This window comes from Trifolium pratense, linkage group LG1, assembly GCF_020283565.1.
Source record: "Trifolium pratense cultivar HEN17-A07 linkage group LG1, ARS_RC_1.1, whole genome shotgun sequence".
NCBI lineage: Eukaryota > Viridiplantae > Streptophyta > Magnoliopsida > Fabales > Fabaceae > Trifolium > Trifolium pratense.
The window spans coordinates 48,822,412-48,837,313 of NC_060059.1; the positions used below are offsets into that span (position 1 = coordinate 48,822,412).

The following is a 14,902-nucleotide window of genomic DNA, read 5'->3' on the forward strand; positions in this document are numbered from 1 at the left end:
TCTCAAATTTGGTAGATAGTATACATCAGTGATGACACTAATTTTGCCTTGCAAACTTATCTTCACATTTCCCTTACCCATTACAGACATTGTGGAATTATCACCAAGCTTAACAGTCTCACGAAATGTATCATCATAGTCAAATAACCATTCTTTGGTGCCAATCATATGATTGCTACAGCCAGAGTCTAGAAACCAAACCTGATTAGTGTTGACATTTGATTGATTCTGAGCCATCATTAACATTTCTTCATGCTCATCAAATTCAGCAAAATTTGCATTTTCCTCCCAAGTTGGACACTCATTTTGATAGTGGCCAAGCTTGTGACATCTATAGCATTCTACAAATTCTTTTGAGGTATTTGCAGCTGTTCTACCACCTCTCCCACGCCCTCTTGAGCTGGTACGACCCCTACCCCTAGAATTTGCAGATCCTCTTCCAAGATTGGAATTAGACACCTTCAGAGCTTGCTCTTCCTCTTTTACTTTGTGAATCTTCATTCTTCCCTCATGAACAAGCAAACTACTCTGGAGTTCATCTATGGACATGGTGGTCACATCATGTGATTCCTCAATTGAGCATACAACATACTCAAATTTGGAAGTCATTGATCGCAAGATTTTCTCAACAATGTTGCCATCAGTCAATCTTTCACCATGTGATGTCATTTTGTTGGCAATAGCAAGAGTTCTTGCGAAGAAATCTGTGACTGATTCATCTTCTTTCATGCAAAGAATTTCAAAATCACGCCTCAATGATTGCAATTGAGCACGTTTCACCTTATTAGAACCTTGATACTTTCTTCTCATAGATTCCCAAATGTCTCTAGAAGTGCCTCGTACAAGAATGGTTTCAAGGATGGAGCGATCAATAGATTGAAAGAGGTAGTTCTTTACCTTCAGATCTTTCAATTTACTTTCCTCAGCCGCTTTGATTTGATCTTGTGTAGCATTTGCAGGAGCTACCACAACTCCATTCTCAATTAAACTCCAATATTCTTTCGAACGCAGTAGATTTTCCATCAATTCAGCCCAATGATCATCGAATCCGTCGAATTTAGGAATGGAAGGAGGCATAAACGAAGAGTGATCCGCCATGGATGAAGCTTAGAGAGCAAGAAACGAAGAAAGACTGAGGAAGAAGAGTAACAGAAAACGGTTGCACCGTTGTAACAAACTGTAACAAACTTTCTAACAAACAAGTCTTAGTGAAAGGCTCGTTGATACCAATTGTTATGAACAAAGGGGTTTGTATTCTCATTGATTATTCCAACAATACAAGTTCTCTATATATAGAGAGATACACATACACAAGCCTAACAAACTTGGCCCAATGTCAAGGCAAGCCCACTAGCGCGCGCCACTAAGGCTGGCTTGGCCTGCAAGCTATGTGATTCTAACAGTAGTTGTAGTGAAGAAAGGAACAATTTGACAACAACTAATCAGTCCAACAACTCCCTTTGCTTTAAGAATTCTTCTTTTCGTGCCCTCCATTGTTTCCTACGTATCCTCTAAAATTACTAAAATGTCCCCTTCGCTACCTCAAATGCGAGTGTTACAAACAGGTAACCGTTGAACTGCCCCGTTCCTGACATTTTATGGGCCTTAGGCTAAACATAAGAAAAAACTTACTCTGTATTTCATTTAACATAATACGCATTAATACATGATAGTTTTACAAAATATCAAAAAACTTGCTTTTACTCAAAAATTCATAAGAAGCAATTTCTTCTAGCATTTTGAAATAAAAATCATTTATAATCACATCAATATCAATGCTCTCCAACATATCCCCCATCCATACAACCTGCTGCTACAATCACAAGATTGAAAGCAAACGAACGCATGCAGAAATTAGGAATTTAGAAAACAAACACTAGAATTTTCTATTGATTAATTAGAAATTTAGAATTGAAGAAGAATTGAGTTGGAATAATAATAATATTCAGTTGGGGCTGAGTGAGTGTATGAAAGGAGTTTCGTATGAAAGCAAGCGTTTTGCCTTTACTCAAATAATTGATTTTTTTTTTTAAGGCTTAAATGCACTTTTGATCCCTCTATTTTCAAAAAAATGAAGTTTTGGTCCCCCTATTTTAAAAACCAACTTTTTAGTCCCCCAATTTTAATTTTTTTGAGTTTTGATCCCCCATTCCATTTTAAGGCTAATTTTGTTGATGTGGCATTGTCACTAATGTATATCAGCGTCCACGTGGACAAATTTAATATCCATGTCATTATTTATTTTTAATTCAATAAAACTTATTTTATAAAATAATTTAATTAAACTTAAGAAAGTTCATTAAAATAAAAAATCCAAAAATTCACAACCTCTAATTTATTAAACCTAAGAAAAAACAAACAATCACAACATGGACATGATCCTCTTTGATTCATATCAAACAATTGCATATTGAAAGCAAGTTTTGTGTTTCAAGAACCTTCAACTTTCATCATCATCCAACTTTATATAAAACCAATCTATAATTAAACTTCAAACTTAAAACAATTTTTGGGTTTTCATTCAAACTCATCCAAAGTCATAGATAGTTTAAAGAGTATGAGTAATTTCTATTGAAACACAAAATCATCTCTAATTTCTTTTCGTTTTTAAAAATCCAAAAATTGTTGAGTTTGAATGGAAACCATAGGATTAGTGAAATCCATAAGGAAGGATTCTCTCCGACAGTGAATAAAATTCTAGTAGTTGAAGGTTTGATAATTAGGGTTTCAAATTTCATATTTTATAAGATTTAACAATTATTATTTTAGTTGAATATATAATTCTAACAATTAAAATATTTTATAAATAAAGTTTTATTGAATTTAAAAATATATAATAATGACATGGATATTAAATTTGTCCACATGAATGTTGCCCCATCATTAGTTACAAGGCCACATCAACAAAATTAACCCCAAAATAGGATGGGGGATCAAAACTCAAAAAAAATGAAAATAGGGGGACTAAAAAGTTGGTTTTTAAAATAGGGGGACCAAAACTTCATTTTTTTGAAAATAGGGGGACCAAAAGTGCATTTAAGCCTTTTTTTAATATAATAGTAGGTAGTTATTAAAAAAAATATGGGCTAATGCCTGTAGACCGATCAAAACATTGAAAACAGGACAGAGTTAATTTTTTTTTATTTTTTACAATGAGTTATGGATCGAACCCAGGACCTATAACGTACTACCCAAATCCCTTACCACTAGACCAAACCTAGTGGCTTAGGACAGAGTTAATTAACTAAATGTACTAATTAGTTAATTGACAACACTTTGATTTCCTAACGTTTCTCTTTTTGTAGATAAAAATTGCTCCCTGATGATGCAAGGCGACACTCAAACTCGAAGAAGTGAAAGTTCGGGTTGATGAGTCAATGGATGAAGAATTTGAAGCACTGGAAACTTGGGAAGTTGGTTCAATCTTAAATTTGAAGGCGCAGTGGATGTTGTCAAAAATATCATTCAATTAATTAGCGGTTTTAATGCAGTTTTGGTTCCCTATTTTGAAAATCTTGAACTTTTGATCCCCTATCTTAAAAGTAATCTTTTTGATCCCCCTATTTTAGGTTTTTATGAGTTTTAGTCCCCCAATTCATTTTGGTCAATTTTTTGATGATGTGTCAAGCTAATTAGTGACGTGGCAGTGTCCTTGTTGAACAAACATATTCCATGTCATTATTTTTTTCTTTAATCAAATATTAAAACAATAAAATAATTAAATAAATAATTAACAATAATTAGAAATTAGTAAAATGAAGATAACGAAAAAGAAAAACACAGAAGTAAAAAAAATCAGAAACTTATTCCCAAATCATGGAACCAACCCTAAAGCAGAGTTTGAATATTTTGTTACCACCTAACTTAATCCATTACAAGATATCTTAGAACTTAATTAAACCGCCTATTTCAACATGATTGTTGCCACTAACAAGAAAATTCTCAAAAACCATTAGGGATGACAATGGGTAGGGTACTATAGTACCTATCCCCATACCCGCAGTTTGAAAAATTACCCGTACCCATCCGCATACCCGCGTGGGTAAAAATCTTTGTCCCCGTCCCCATACCCTATGAGTACCTAAGTACCCATACGCGTTACCTGCAGTTTTGCTAAAAATAAATCGATCGATTATAAAATATCATATCGTTTTAATATAATTAATTTTTTTTAAGATTTTAATGTTGACTCATGAAAATTATAAACAAAAAATTTATCAACCTCATGTTAAAGTTCATTTCTTTGTTGACATATTCACATTGTGTTTGTATTATATTATAAATAAATATTTTTATTAAAAATGTGTAATAATTTAATAGTTGTTATATTTTTTAAAATTGGTATACATATGTTATTATATAAAAATATATACAAAATAAATAAATATATATTATATGGGTATGAGGCGGGGTGGGTACTAAGGTACTCGTACCCGCACCCATACCCGTTTATTTTTGGGGGTAATTACCCATACTCGTGCCCGTACCCAAAATGCGGGTTTTTATCCTACCCGTAATGAGTATTTTTTGCGGGTACCCACTGGGTATGAGTCAAATTGTCATCCCTAAAAACCATGACAACTTCATTGAAGAAGATGGAGACTGAGAGAGAGGAGGAGCAATATGAAGGACACGATTGAGAGGATGATAAACTTTATGCGTTGCTGCGTTTTTCATATTTGGGTACTTAGACCATCTCCAATGGTGAGTACTTATTTTTTAAGTACTAGTACCTAATAGGTATCACCATTGGAGCAAAACATAAATGAGTACTTATTAGGTACTAGTTCTACAATAAGACCATCTCCAATGGTGGTACTTATATTTTTAAGTACTAGTACCTAATAGGTACTCCCATTGGAGCAAAAACAAAATTGTACCTAATAGGTACTAGTTCTACAATAAGACATAGTACCTAAATAATTTTTGTGGGACCCATTTAAAATGATGTTGAGTTATTGGATAGATGTGCTACTAGTGGGGCCAATTTAGAACTTTTGAAGAGGTTTTGGGTTGGAGGGAATGAGTACTTATTATGTACTATTATTAAAAAAATTATAAATGAATTATGTGTACATGTGAGGCCACTTAAGTACTCAAAAATGAGTAGCTCTATTGTGGATGCTCTAAGAAGTAGTACTTATATAATTTTTGTGGGACCCATTTATAATGATGTAAAGTTATTGGAGAAATGTGTTATTAGTGGGACCAATTTAGAACTTTTTAAGATGTGTTGGGTTGGAGGGATTGAGTACCTATTAAGTACTATTAATAAAAAATTATAAATAAGTGATGTGTACATGTGGGGCCCAGTTAAGTACTCAAAGATGAGTTGCTCCATTGTGAATGCTCTTATGGAATTTTATTGGAATTAAACTGATTTTCTAATTATTGTTAATTATTTATTTAATTATTTTATTGTTTTAATATTTTTAAAATATAATATTTGATTTAAATTTTAAAAAATAATGACATGAAATATGTTCGTCCAACATGGACACTGCCATGTCATTAATTAGCTTGACACATTATCAAAAATTGATCAAAATGAGTTGGGGGACTAAAACTCATAAAAAACTAAAATAGGGGATAAAAAAACTGGCTTTTAAAATAGGGGAATCAAAAGTTCATCATTTTCAAAATAGGGGGATCAAAACTGCATTAAAGCCTTAATTAATAGAAGCAATAGAAAAAGAAATAAGAGTGCTACTGTTGCATTTGGTTACCGTTTGGTGTGCTGTTGGGCGGTATTCCGTGGAGTTCATTTTTTATTTATTTATTGGCTACATCCACTGCGCCTTCTAGGTGTATTAAGGTGCTTTTTTTGTGTTGCAAGTTTGTCGTAATCCACGATGGAGCTCCCCATTTTTTGGTACTTAATCGGGTTTCATGTGTACACACCACTTATTTATAAATTTTTAATAGTAGTACCTAATAAGTACTTAATCCCTCCAACCCAACAATTTTTAAAAAGTTTTAAATAGGTCCCACCAATAACACATCTAACCAATAACTCTACATCATTATAAATGAGTCCCACAAAAAATTATATAGGTATCAAGTCTTATTTTAGATCTAGTACCTATTATGTACTATTTTGGTTTTGCTCCAATTGAAATACCTATTAAATACTACTAGTACTTAAAAAAAAAATAAGAACCACCATTAAAGATGGTCTTACATTAATTAATGGATGACCATTAAAAATCACAAAAGTCTAGCATATATGTTTCCCGTTATTTTATTTGTTTGTTTCCTTTCAATTATGTAGTATTTGACACATTCTCTGATGCTTAATTTTTTTTATTTACTTTTTTATATTATAATTTATTTGGTTAATACTACTTCAATATAAATCAAAGTAAAGAATATTTGGATATAGAAAAAGCAAGCATGCTTGTTTTTGATAGAGTGAAAGAGGTTGTTCAAATACAATGGAAACCTCTTTCTAGTGGGTGGATTAAATTGAATACTGATGGCTCGTGCTCTAATGATGGAATAATAGGATGTGGTGGAGTGTTGAGAGGTAGTGAAGGAGAATGGCTGGGAGGATATGCTAAATTTATTGGGGTTGGTAATGCTTTTATAGCTGAGTTGTGGGGTGTACTCGAAGGGCTGAAACATGTTAAGAGACTGAATTTCAGAGCGGTGGAACTGAATATCAATTCATTGGCAGTGGTACAAGCTATTTCGGAAGCGGGGAGAGGGAGTCATCGTGGAAGTGCTTTGGTTCATAAGATTCGTCAACTACTTGAGATGGAATGGGAGGTTGTTATTCATCACACTTACCGTGAAGCAAATAAATGTGCAGATGCTCTTGCCAATATTGGGTGTTCATTGAGATCTGGTAGTATTTTCTATGATAAGTGTCCGTCGCAATTAAGTAGTTTGTTACTTGCTGATATGTTGGGGATAACTACCCCTAGGCTAGTCATTATGTAATTTTCCCTTTGGGCTTAGGCCCTCATCATTATCACAAAAAAAAAAAAAGTAAACTCTCAATATTAATAATATATTTTATACTGTAGTATATTAATGAAAAAAATTATTTAAATAAACTTTGATCTTTTTTTTAAGAAACTTTGCCAATTTTTAAATGTTTTAAATGTCTAAAAAAAATACTTTTTAGAAATAACATAAATAAATAAGAATCAATTTTCCAAAAAAGTCTCCAAACATTAATCAAGTTAGGTTCAACTCACTTCTATCAAACTCAATTGTACTAAACTCAATTCTTACCACCGCAGAACCAAATACATACTAAATCTCATCTTTAATGATTGTGATTTATGTTTTTTTTAAAACACTAAAAAATTTAATTTGGGATTTTTAGGTTTTCATTTTGAAGAGATAATCAATCAAGGAACTAATATAGGATTTTTTTTTTTTTTACTAAAAACTTTATGTGTACTTTGGATTCGTTTGGATTAACTTATTTTTATACTTATGCAAAATAACTTATACAAATAAATTAGATTTTATGTTAATTTATAAGTTTCTACTAATAAAAATTATATTTTTATAAACTATTTTAGCATAAGTGACAAACTTATAATAATAAATAAAATTTTATTTATATTAATTGTTTTATATGCTAAAAAATAAGTTAATCAAAAAGTCCATTGTTTACTTTATTTTTCCCGCTCGTGGCTTAATTTCTTCCTTATAAAGTTTTCATGGCCCACCCATCCACGTGCTGCATAAAATATTAACTAATCTGTGGTTTAAACATTTTAAGCACGCGATTAGTAAATCAAAACATTTTAAGCACGCTTCTCACACCATCCTTGTGCTAATAAGTCAATTTCTTTGCCAACCGACATTGTAGTTCCACTACCCCCAACACATTTCACACAAGTTTCTTCGCGTTCCCCATCATAGTATCAATGAAAAGTGTATCTTTTTCTTTTCATAAGACAAAATTGTTCTCATTTAGTGCCCCACTATCTTTTTCTTTTAAATTTGGTATGTTTTTTTTTAAAACAAATTAAAAATGCATCAAAATCTAAACCATTCACTTTTAATCTGATGATTGCAGATGTGCCGAATACTTCAATGCGGCAATAGTTAGCTTTTGTTGCTAACTACAACTGCTTTCTAAATACTTTTAAGTGTCACAAATTGATCATATAAACTATCACATAATTTGCTTTAAGATATTATTCGATTTATCTCAACGAATATTTTAAAAATATAAACATTTCATAATTTTTTATAATAAATAATTAAAAATATATTTTTTTCTAACTATCAGTTCATAATTTGGGAGTATTTATCCATCAAATTATATGAGAACAAACTATATGCATGTGAAATAAAAGTTTGTTATAAGTTAGTTATGAGTACCACATGCAAATTCACTTATGTGACTTATTCTCATCGGTTGATGAATAATTACTCCCAAATTATGAAAGGATAGAGTAAATACCACCTTAAAAATATTAGTGATTAAAATTGTACGTTTAGTTGAAAATGACACTTAATAAAAAAGGAAGTGATTATTCTACCAAAAAAAAAAAAAAAAGGAAGTGATTGTCAAATTTCCTCATTTAGAGTCACTAACTACTGCTGCGGTCTATTTGCTTATTTAATTTAATCCCATTCCGACCCTTTTATTGCTCGTGTATAGTTTACACATAGCTGGTACACAATTGCATGCGTCACACTCACACACCTTAGTGTAAAAATGAAATGTGTCACGTTGTTTACACCAAAAAGAGAAAAGTGTCACGTTGTTTTATTTAATATTAAGGTATCAATATATAAGGTAAGTTGTTAGATAGATGGACACACATTTTTATTACACACAAGATGAATAAAAGAAGAGCTGGAAGGAAGAAATTCCATGAGACTCGACATCCAATTTACAAAGGAGTGAGACAGAGAAATGGAAAATGGGTGTGTGAGATACGACAACCTAGCAACAAAACTCGTGTTTGGCTTGGAACATTTTCTCACCCCGACATGGCAGCTATAGCTTATGATGTTGCTGCTTTAGCTTTCAAAGGTGAAGATGCTTCCTTAAATTTCCCTCATTCAGCTTCCTCATTGCCGCGTCTTAATTCACGAACATCTTCTATTAGGTCTATTCAGTTTGCCGCGACAAAAGCTGCTGAAAAACATTTTTCTTCATGTCAAGATTCAGAACCATTCTTTGCAGAGATTACAAAGAATGATTCTGAATCCTCCTTGGAGAAGTCTTTTTCTAAAAGCTTTTTCTGGGATGAGGAGGAGGTTTTCAACATGCCGGGTTTGATAAATAGCATGGCAGAAGGGTTGTTAATTACACCACCGGCATTGCAGAGAGGTTTTAATTGGGTTGATGGGGATACTACCATGGACTTGTCTCTATGGGAAAATTAATCTTGATTTTCATCACTCCAATTATTTGTAAACCCTAAACACATCTTCGATACACATTAATTAATAATTAGAGTGGAAAATTCTATGATATATATGTGTTACAAAATTAATTATTAATATATATATTTCCATGGTACCTCCTTCGGAAGCACTTTTTTCGCATTATGTTAATTTGAATTTGGGTTATAATCGACCTTGTCTGATTCATTTACACCCTAGATATTTTTGATAACTAGATGGCTGCCCGTGCGTTGCACGGGTTCGGCGGAGCATCATGTGTATATCAATCATGGATGCAACGTGCCAATGAAATTAGTCATAAACATACGGAAATCATTTCGGCGGAGCATCATTATATATACCAATCATGGATACTATGAGCAAAGGAAATTAGTCATAAACATATGAAAATTAAGTAATTTAATTGTAATATCATTACCAAACAAATCAAAGCTCAATTGGATCATTCGAGTTAGAACCAACCCGGACATTCTTTTTGTTGTCGACTATCTTTCCTTTCATAAGTGGATGACTCATTCATATCGAATTTTATAGTAGAGCCTTCAAAGAGCCGTGAATCACCCTATTGTTAGATGGCTCGGTCACATCGAATTTTATAGTTGAGCTTTCAAAGACCCGTGACATTAATAAAATTTAATAGAAAGATTCACACTTCAACCTCTACTTATAGAAAAGTTTATAACTTTTTTGAGATACTTCAACTTTCGAGTATTGATAGAGAGATTCATAATTTTTACGCCCTACTTATAAAAAGGTCTACAATTTTTTAGGTAAAAATTATCAACACCAAACTATCAATGATTATATTGGAGCTTTCAAAGACCCGTGACTGAGCCTTGAAAAAAAATATATAACTTGGAAGGATTTTCAAACTTTAAGGTTGAACAAAACTGTGGCCATTTTTCCATGGATATTCTTATAATAATATTGTGTCATTAATTCCATGTTCTGAAAGTTGTATCATATTTTGAAATTCTCATCCAGCAAAAATAAAAAGAAAATTGACAAAATTGATAATTCATAAGTGACTTTTAACCAAAGACACAATGAATTTAAAAAATGAATCTTTACTTATATGATCCACTATTTATATCCACACATCAGACTCATTATGAAAATCGGTTTCAATAGTCAATCCTTATGCAAAGATAAAGCTCCTTCTAAATAAACTACTAATATCTCTTCAAAGCCACAACTTCACTTGCTAACATTGTCATTTACACTAATTAAACTACCACCTAATACAGACTCAAAAGCACCTATAAATTCTAGAAGAGTTGCTCTCTCTGTCTCTGGGCCTTGATTCCTCAATCCGCTGTTTCGCTCCTTCATATAAATGACAACAAATGTTAAGGATAAATGAGAACTAACCAAACATCCAAACCACATCTACTAAATGCAAGATCTGATCAAAAAGGAAACTCATGGAATTTCACAAGTGTCTCAATGTTTCCCTTATTGCCAAACAAATTCAAAGGATTTTAACTTCACAAAAAGCCTATATACAAAAGCAAAGGCTGAAAACTGCAAAGGTTTATAATCAGCACTACGGGTGACCACGATCCAAGCTGTCTGCATAAAATAGTAAACAATTCTTATCAATACTACATTATAAGACGTAACACCAATATGTTTTCTAAGCATTAGTATATTCCAAAATAAATAAATAAAATCAACTACTCATTTACTACTCACAAAAGCAGCAGCTATTGCCAAGTTGATGCGCACATCATTTTCACTTGATTTAGCAGACCTGAAATTGCATTGGAGTTCAAATAATGTCAAAAAATCCAAGTGGCTGATAATAGAATGACACTGCTTAGTGATAACGGGAAAAATATAACTTGAAGAAAATGTAGAACATGATGAAATTGACGCCGGAAATAAATCTCAGTTATACATACAACAGGAAAAATGAGATTTTCCTTCCAAGCTGTTACTACATAGCATAATAAACTGTTCCCCCCTCCAAAGTTCCACCCATGATAAAACAGTAATTGGATCGCGTTGAGTATAATAGACATCTTAATTAACACAATTCAACCATAAATAAAGTGGGTGGAACTTTAGAGCAGGGAAATAACATGGTGACCATTCTCAAGCACATTGCAGCATAATAGAACAATATACAGCAACAGAACTACCATGTCATGAAACATGAGAAGCAATAACAAACCTTGGTCCCCAAGTTATAATTGGCTGCTTGTCGGCATACTTTATCTCGTTTGAAACCTGCATTCAATTTAGAAATCATATAAAATTTTGAGAAACACACAACAAAAAGTATCTCTATACAGTCATGTATTCATGTGTAGTGTGCAATTTCAAATGCTTGCGAAAAGAAAAGTTCCCCTACATTACCTTAAATGATCCAGAAGTGACACCCCTTTTCCGATTACTCAATTCCGCCATCAAAAGTTTGTCATATTCCTTTTCTTGCTGAATCTTAGATTCACAATACATGTGTTAGTACATTAAAATTGAAGTAAAAACATACAACAAAATGGATTACTAACAAACAACTTAATAAAAAATGAAATAATTAAGAGCATTATAAGACACATTTATAGAATCAATGCAAAAAGTAATCATCGGTCCCGTCTCGCAGTAAATTACACATTTCAGTAAAAATTAAAATAGAGAACAGTTAAGTTACTTTGGAAGCAGTTTCTTCATCACCCTTAATATCAGCTTCCTTCTTTTTCTTAGTATATGTTGTTTTGATCGTGTCGAACTTCTCGATAGGGCTTACACAGAGAGTCTATATAATTATAATAATAACACAATGTCATACATTAATAACAATTAATTCTAAGATAATTAAGTAAATAAATAGATTAGAGAGTAAAATTTTTGACCTCATAAGGATTGAAGTCGCCGTTAGGATTAGAATTTCCACCTGCAGATGCAGAAGCACTGATAATTAGTCTGTTATTCCATGATGTTACCACCTTAAATAAACCTCGATAATACATAACATTAAAAAAATAATGAATAAGCAATTCAGTAAAGCACTATACCCTATGTTGTAAGCAAACCTCTATGCTATAAACTTTAAATTGACCCAGAACACAATTTAACTCAAAAAAGCCAACCCATCATGTCTCCCATGTCACTTAAGAGAAAAACTACCACAATATCTAGCCAGCATGAGTACAACAATTAAAATTTCAGCTTCATAGTCCACAAATCATGAGTACAATCAAATTAAAATCAAGATCTATACTTTTCATGAATGGGAAACCGAAAATAGTGAAAAATTGAAAAGAAGATAACATATCAGCAAGAATGATACAGGAAAAATAGAAGAAAAACCAGCAAAGAAACAGAAAAATATAACCAAACCTAAGATTGAGAACCCAAAAATTGAAACTGACCTGCCTCTTTCATAGATCCTGCAAAAACCCAACACAAAAAGCCAATTAGAGAGATGAATATTCACAAATTGAGAACATGAGTAGTGTCATAACATAGCAAAGATTTAATTCTTTGAATAGGTGAACCAATTAAGTATTGTATATTAAAGCATTCAAAATCATAAGAGAGCATGCCATATGGAAAATGAAGGGTTAGAAGAAGATAGTTTTGAGATAGGATATACAAAACGCATATAGAAAAGAAAATTAGAAAAGTGGTGTATTCGATCAATGAGAAAATATGTGTGGATTAGTGAAGGAGTTATGCAAAAATATAGGATTGGATGATCAATACTTCCTAAAAAGTAGCCATGATAATGTAGCCATCCCTATAAAATAGTAGTAACCATAAATATCTATCCCCCTCCCCTAAAAGTAGCAATTATGATTCACCAACATGGGTTCCAAATTTATCTGCATAGCTTCAGTTTCTATGGCTGCTTAGTGCTTTTTTTTTTAATCCTAGGCTTTTTCTCTTAGAATTGTTATGTGTTGGATATGTGTTTTAGGTAATTCCTATGTATCAATTGTCTCGATATAACTATAATTGATTGCAATTCACATCAAATAGATGAAAACTCAGGAACATTAAGAACATATAATACATGTGCTAAATGCTAATTAAATTCGCAAATAAAAAAAAAAAAGATCATAATGTAAAAGATGCAAGAAGAGAAACTACCTCTTATAACAGATGATCAAAACCTTCAAGCTAAATCAAAATCCATCATTTATCTGCAAAATGCTGCATGAAGCAAGTCTTGTGCAGTTCTTTCTAAAAACCTAAAAAAAATGAGGTAAGGATATCATGTCCAATTAACAACATCAAGTGATTATTTAAAGAGAGATGCAGTGTTTATGAAATCTATACCTAAGTATAGCAGTTCTTGGCATCCTGCATTTTCCACAGTAAAACTGGCCTCCTAATAGTCCTGCAAAAACTTTAATAATACAACATCAACACAAAAAATTACTAACATGACAGACAACACAAACAATCCAACCTCAAAATCAACACACAAAATTAATACAATAACCATATATATAATAACATTGCATAAAATCATAAACTAAAGTATTTCCACAAATCGTGAGTACAATCAAATTAAAATCAAGATCTATACTTTTCATGAATGGGAAACCGAAAATAGTGAAAAATTGAAAAGAAGATGATGAACAAATCAGCAAGAATGATACAGGAAAAATATAAGAAAATCCAGCAAAGAAACAGAAAAACATAAAACAAACCTAAGATTGAGACCCAAAAATTGAAACTGACCTACCTCTTTCATAGAGCCTGCAAAAAACCAACACATAAAGCCAATTAGAGAGATGAATATTCACAAATTGAGAAAGATGAAATCAAGAAGATGAATTTCGAGATACATCATCATCCACCCTAACCACCACACATCACCACCACCTCCGATCTTCAACCATCCTCACCAACAAAAAAAAAGCAACAGAAAAAAAAAAGCAAATAAACAGAGTATAGAAAGTAAGATCGAACCTGAGAAAAGAAGGAGAAAGAAGCTCCGTCACTGCCGTCACCGCCGTGTTACCGCGAAACGCCACCGGAACTCTTTATCTCGGTCGGAACACTCTCTTCCTCGGTCGGAACTCTTTGCCTCCCGCCGGCAAATCTTCTCTCTCGGCCACTCCCTCACAGGTGGTGGTGGTGGTGGTTGTTGTTGTGATTGTGAAGGACAAGATGGAAAGGGCGAGAGAAAGAGTTTGAGAATGTTGAGGGTATAGGATTGGGGAATAGATAGATGAATCTGTGGGCTGAACCTCTGTGACTTAGTTTACTTGCTTCACTTAGTTTACTTGCTGCCATCTTGTGTTTAGTGGAGCTCTCCAATTGGTGCAAAGAGAGGTCCAATATAATTGATCAGAGACCCTGGATGATGCAGATAGATGTCAAAGGCTAATTGGGTAAGGATTAGGGTTTCAAATAAGCAAAGATTTAGGGCTTCCAAGACAGCCTTGTAACCTAGGTGTGTCAAAATCTTATTGGATGATAGAGAAATATGGCAAAGCACAATTGGGTGAAGATTAGGGCTTCAGATTTCCATTGATTTAGGGCTGACAAAACTGCCTTG

General features: G+C 32.7%; 2 protein-coding genes across 11 annotated transcripts; one reads left to right on the plus strand and one right to left on the minus strand.

Moving 5' to 3' along the window:
• The first annotated feature begins 8,811 nt into the window (after window positions 1-8,811).
• Window positions 8,812-9,488, plus strand: LOC123904089 (dehydration-responsive element-binding protein 1F-like). Its single transcript, XM_045953779.1, has one exon. It carries the CDS (start codon window positions 8,812-8,814, stop codon window positions 9,361-9,363), a length of 552 nt encoding a protein of 183 aa, XP_045809735.1. The 3' UTR covers window positions 9,364-9,488.
• Window positions 9,489-10,435: 947 nt separating this feature from the next.
• LOC123904096 lies at window positions 10,436-14,604 on the minus strand. Of its 10 annotated transcripts, none has more exons than XM_045953809.1 (11): window positions 14,311-14,604; window positions 14,084-14,097; window positions 13,672-13,732; window positions 13,483-13,575; window positions 12,762-12,779; window positions 12,243-12,283; window positions 12,041-12,145; window positions 11,746-11,829; window positions 11,561-11,616; window positions 11,080-11,137; window positions 10,436-10,956 (listed from the first exon to the last, which is right to left on the minus strand). In XM_045953809.1, exons 5-11 carry the CDS (start codon window positions 12,772-12,774, stop codon window positions 10,840-10,842), a joined length of 474 nt encoding a protein of 157 aa, XP_045809765.1. In that variant the 5' UTR covers window positions 12,775-12,779; window positions 13,483-13,575; window positions 13,672-13,732; window positions 14,084-14,097; window positions 14,311-14,604; the 3' UTR covers window positions 10,436-10,839. The 10 variants fall into 10 exon arrangements, with proteins under 10 accessions (XP_045809765.1, XP_045809754.1, XP_045809778.1 ...); XM_045953798.1 differs by having other exon boundaries at window positions 13,483-13,583; XM_045953822.1 differs by having other exon boundaries at window positions 13,672-13,741.
• Between the last annotated feature and the right edge of the window lie 298 nt (window positions 14,605-14,902).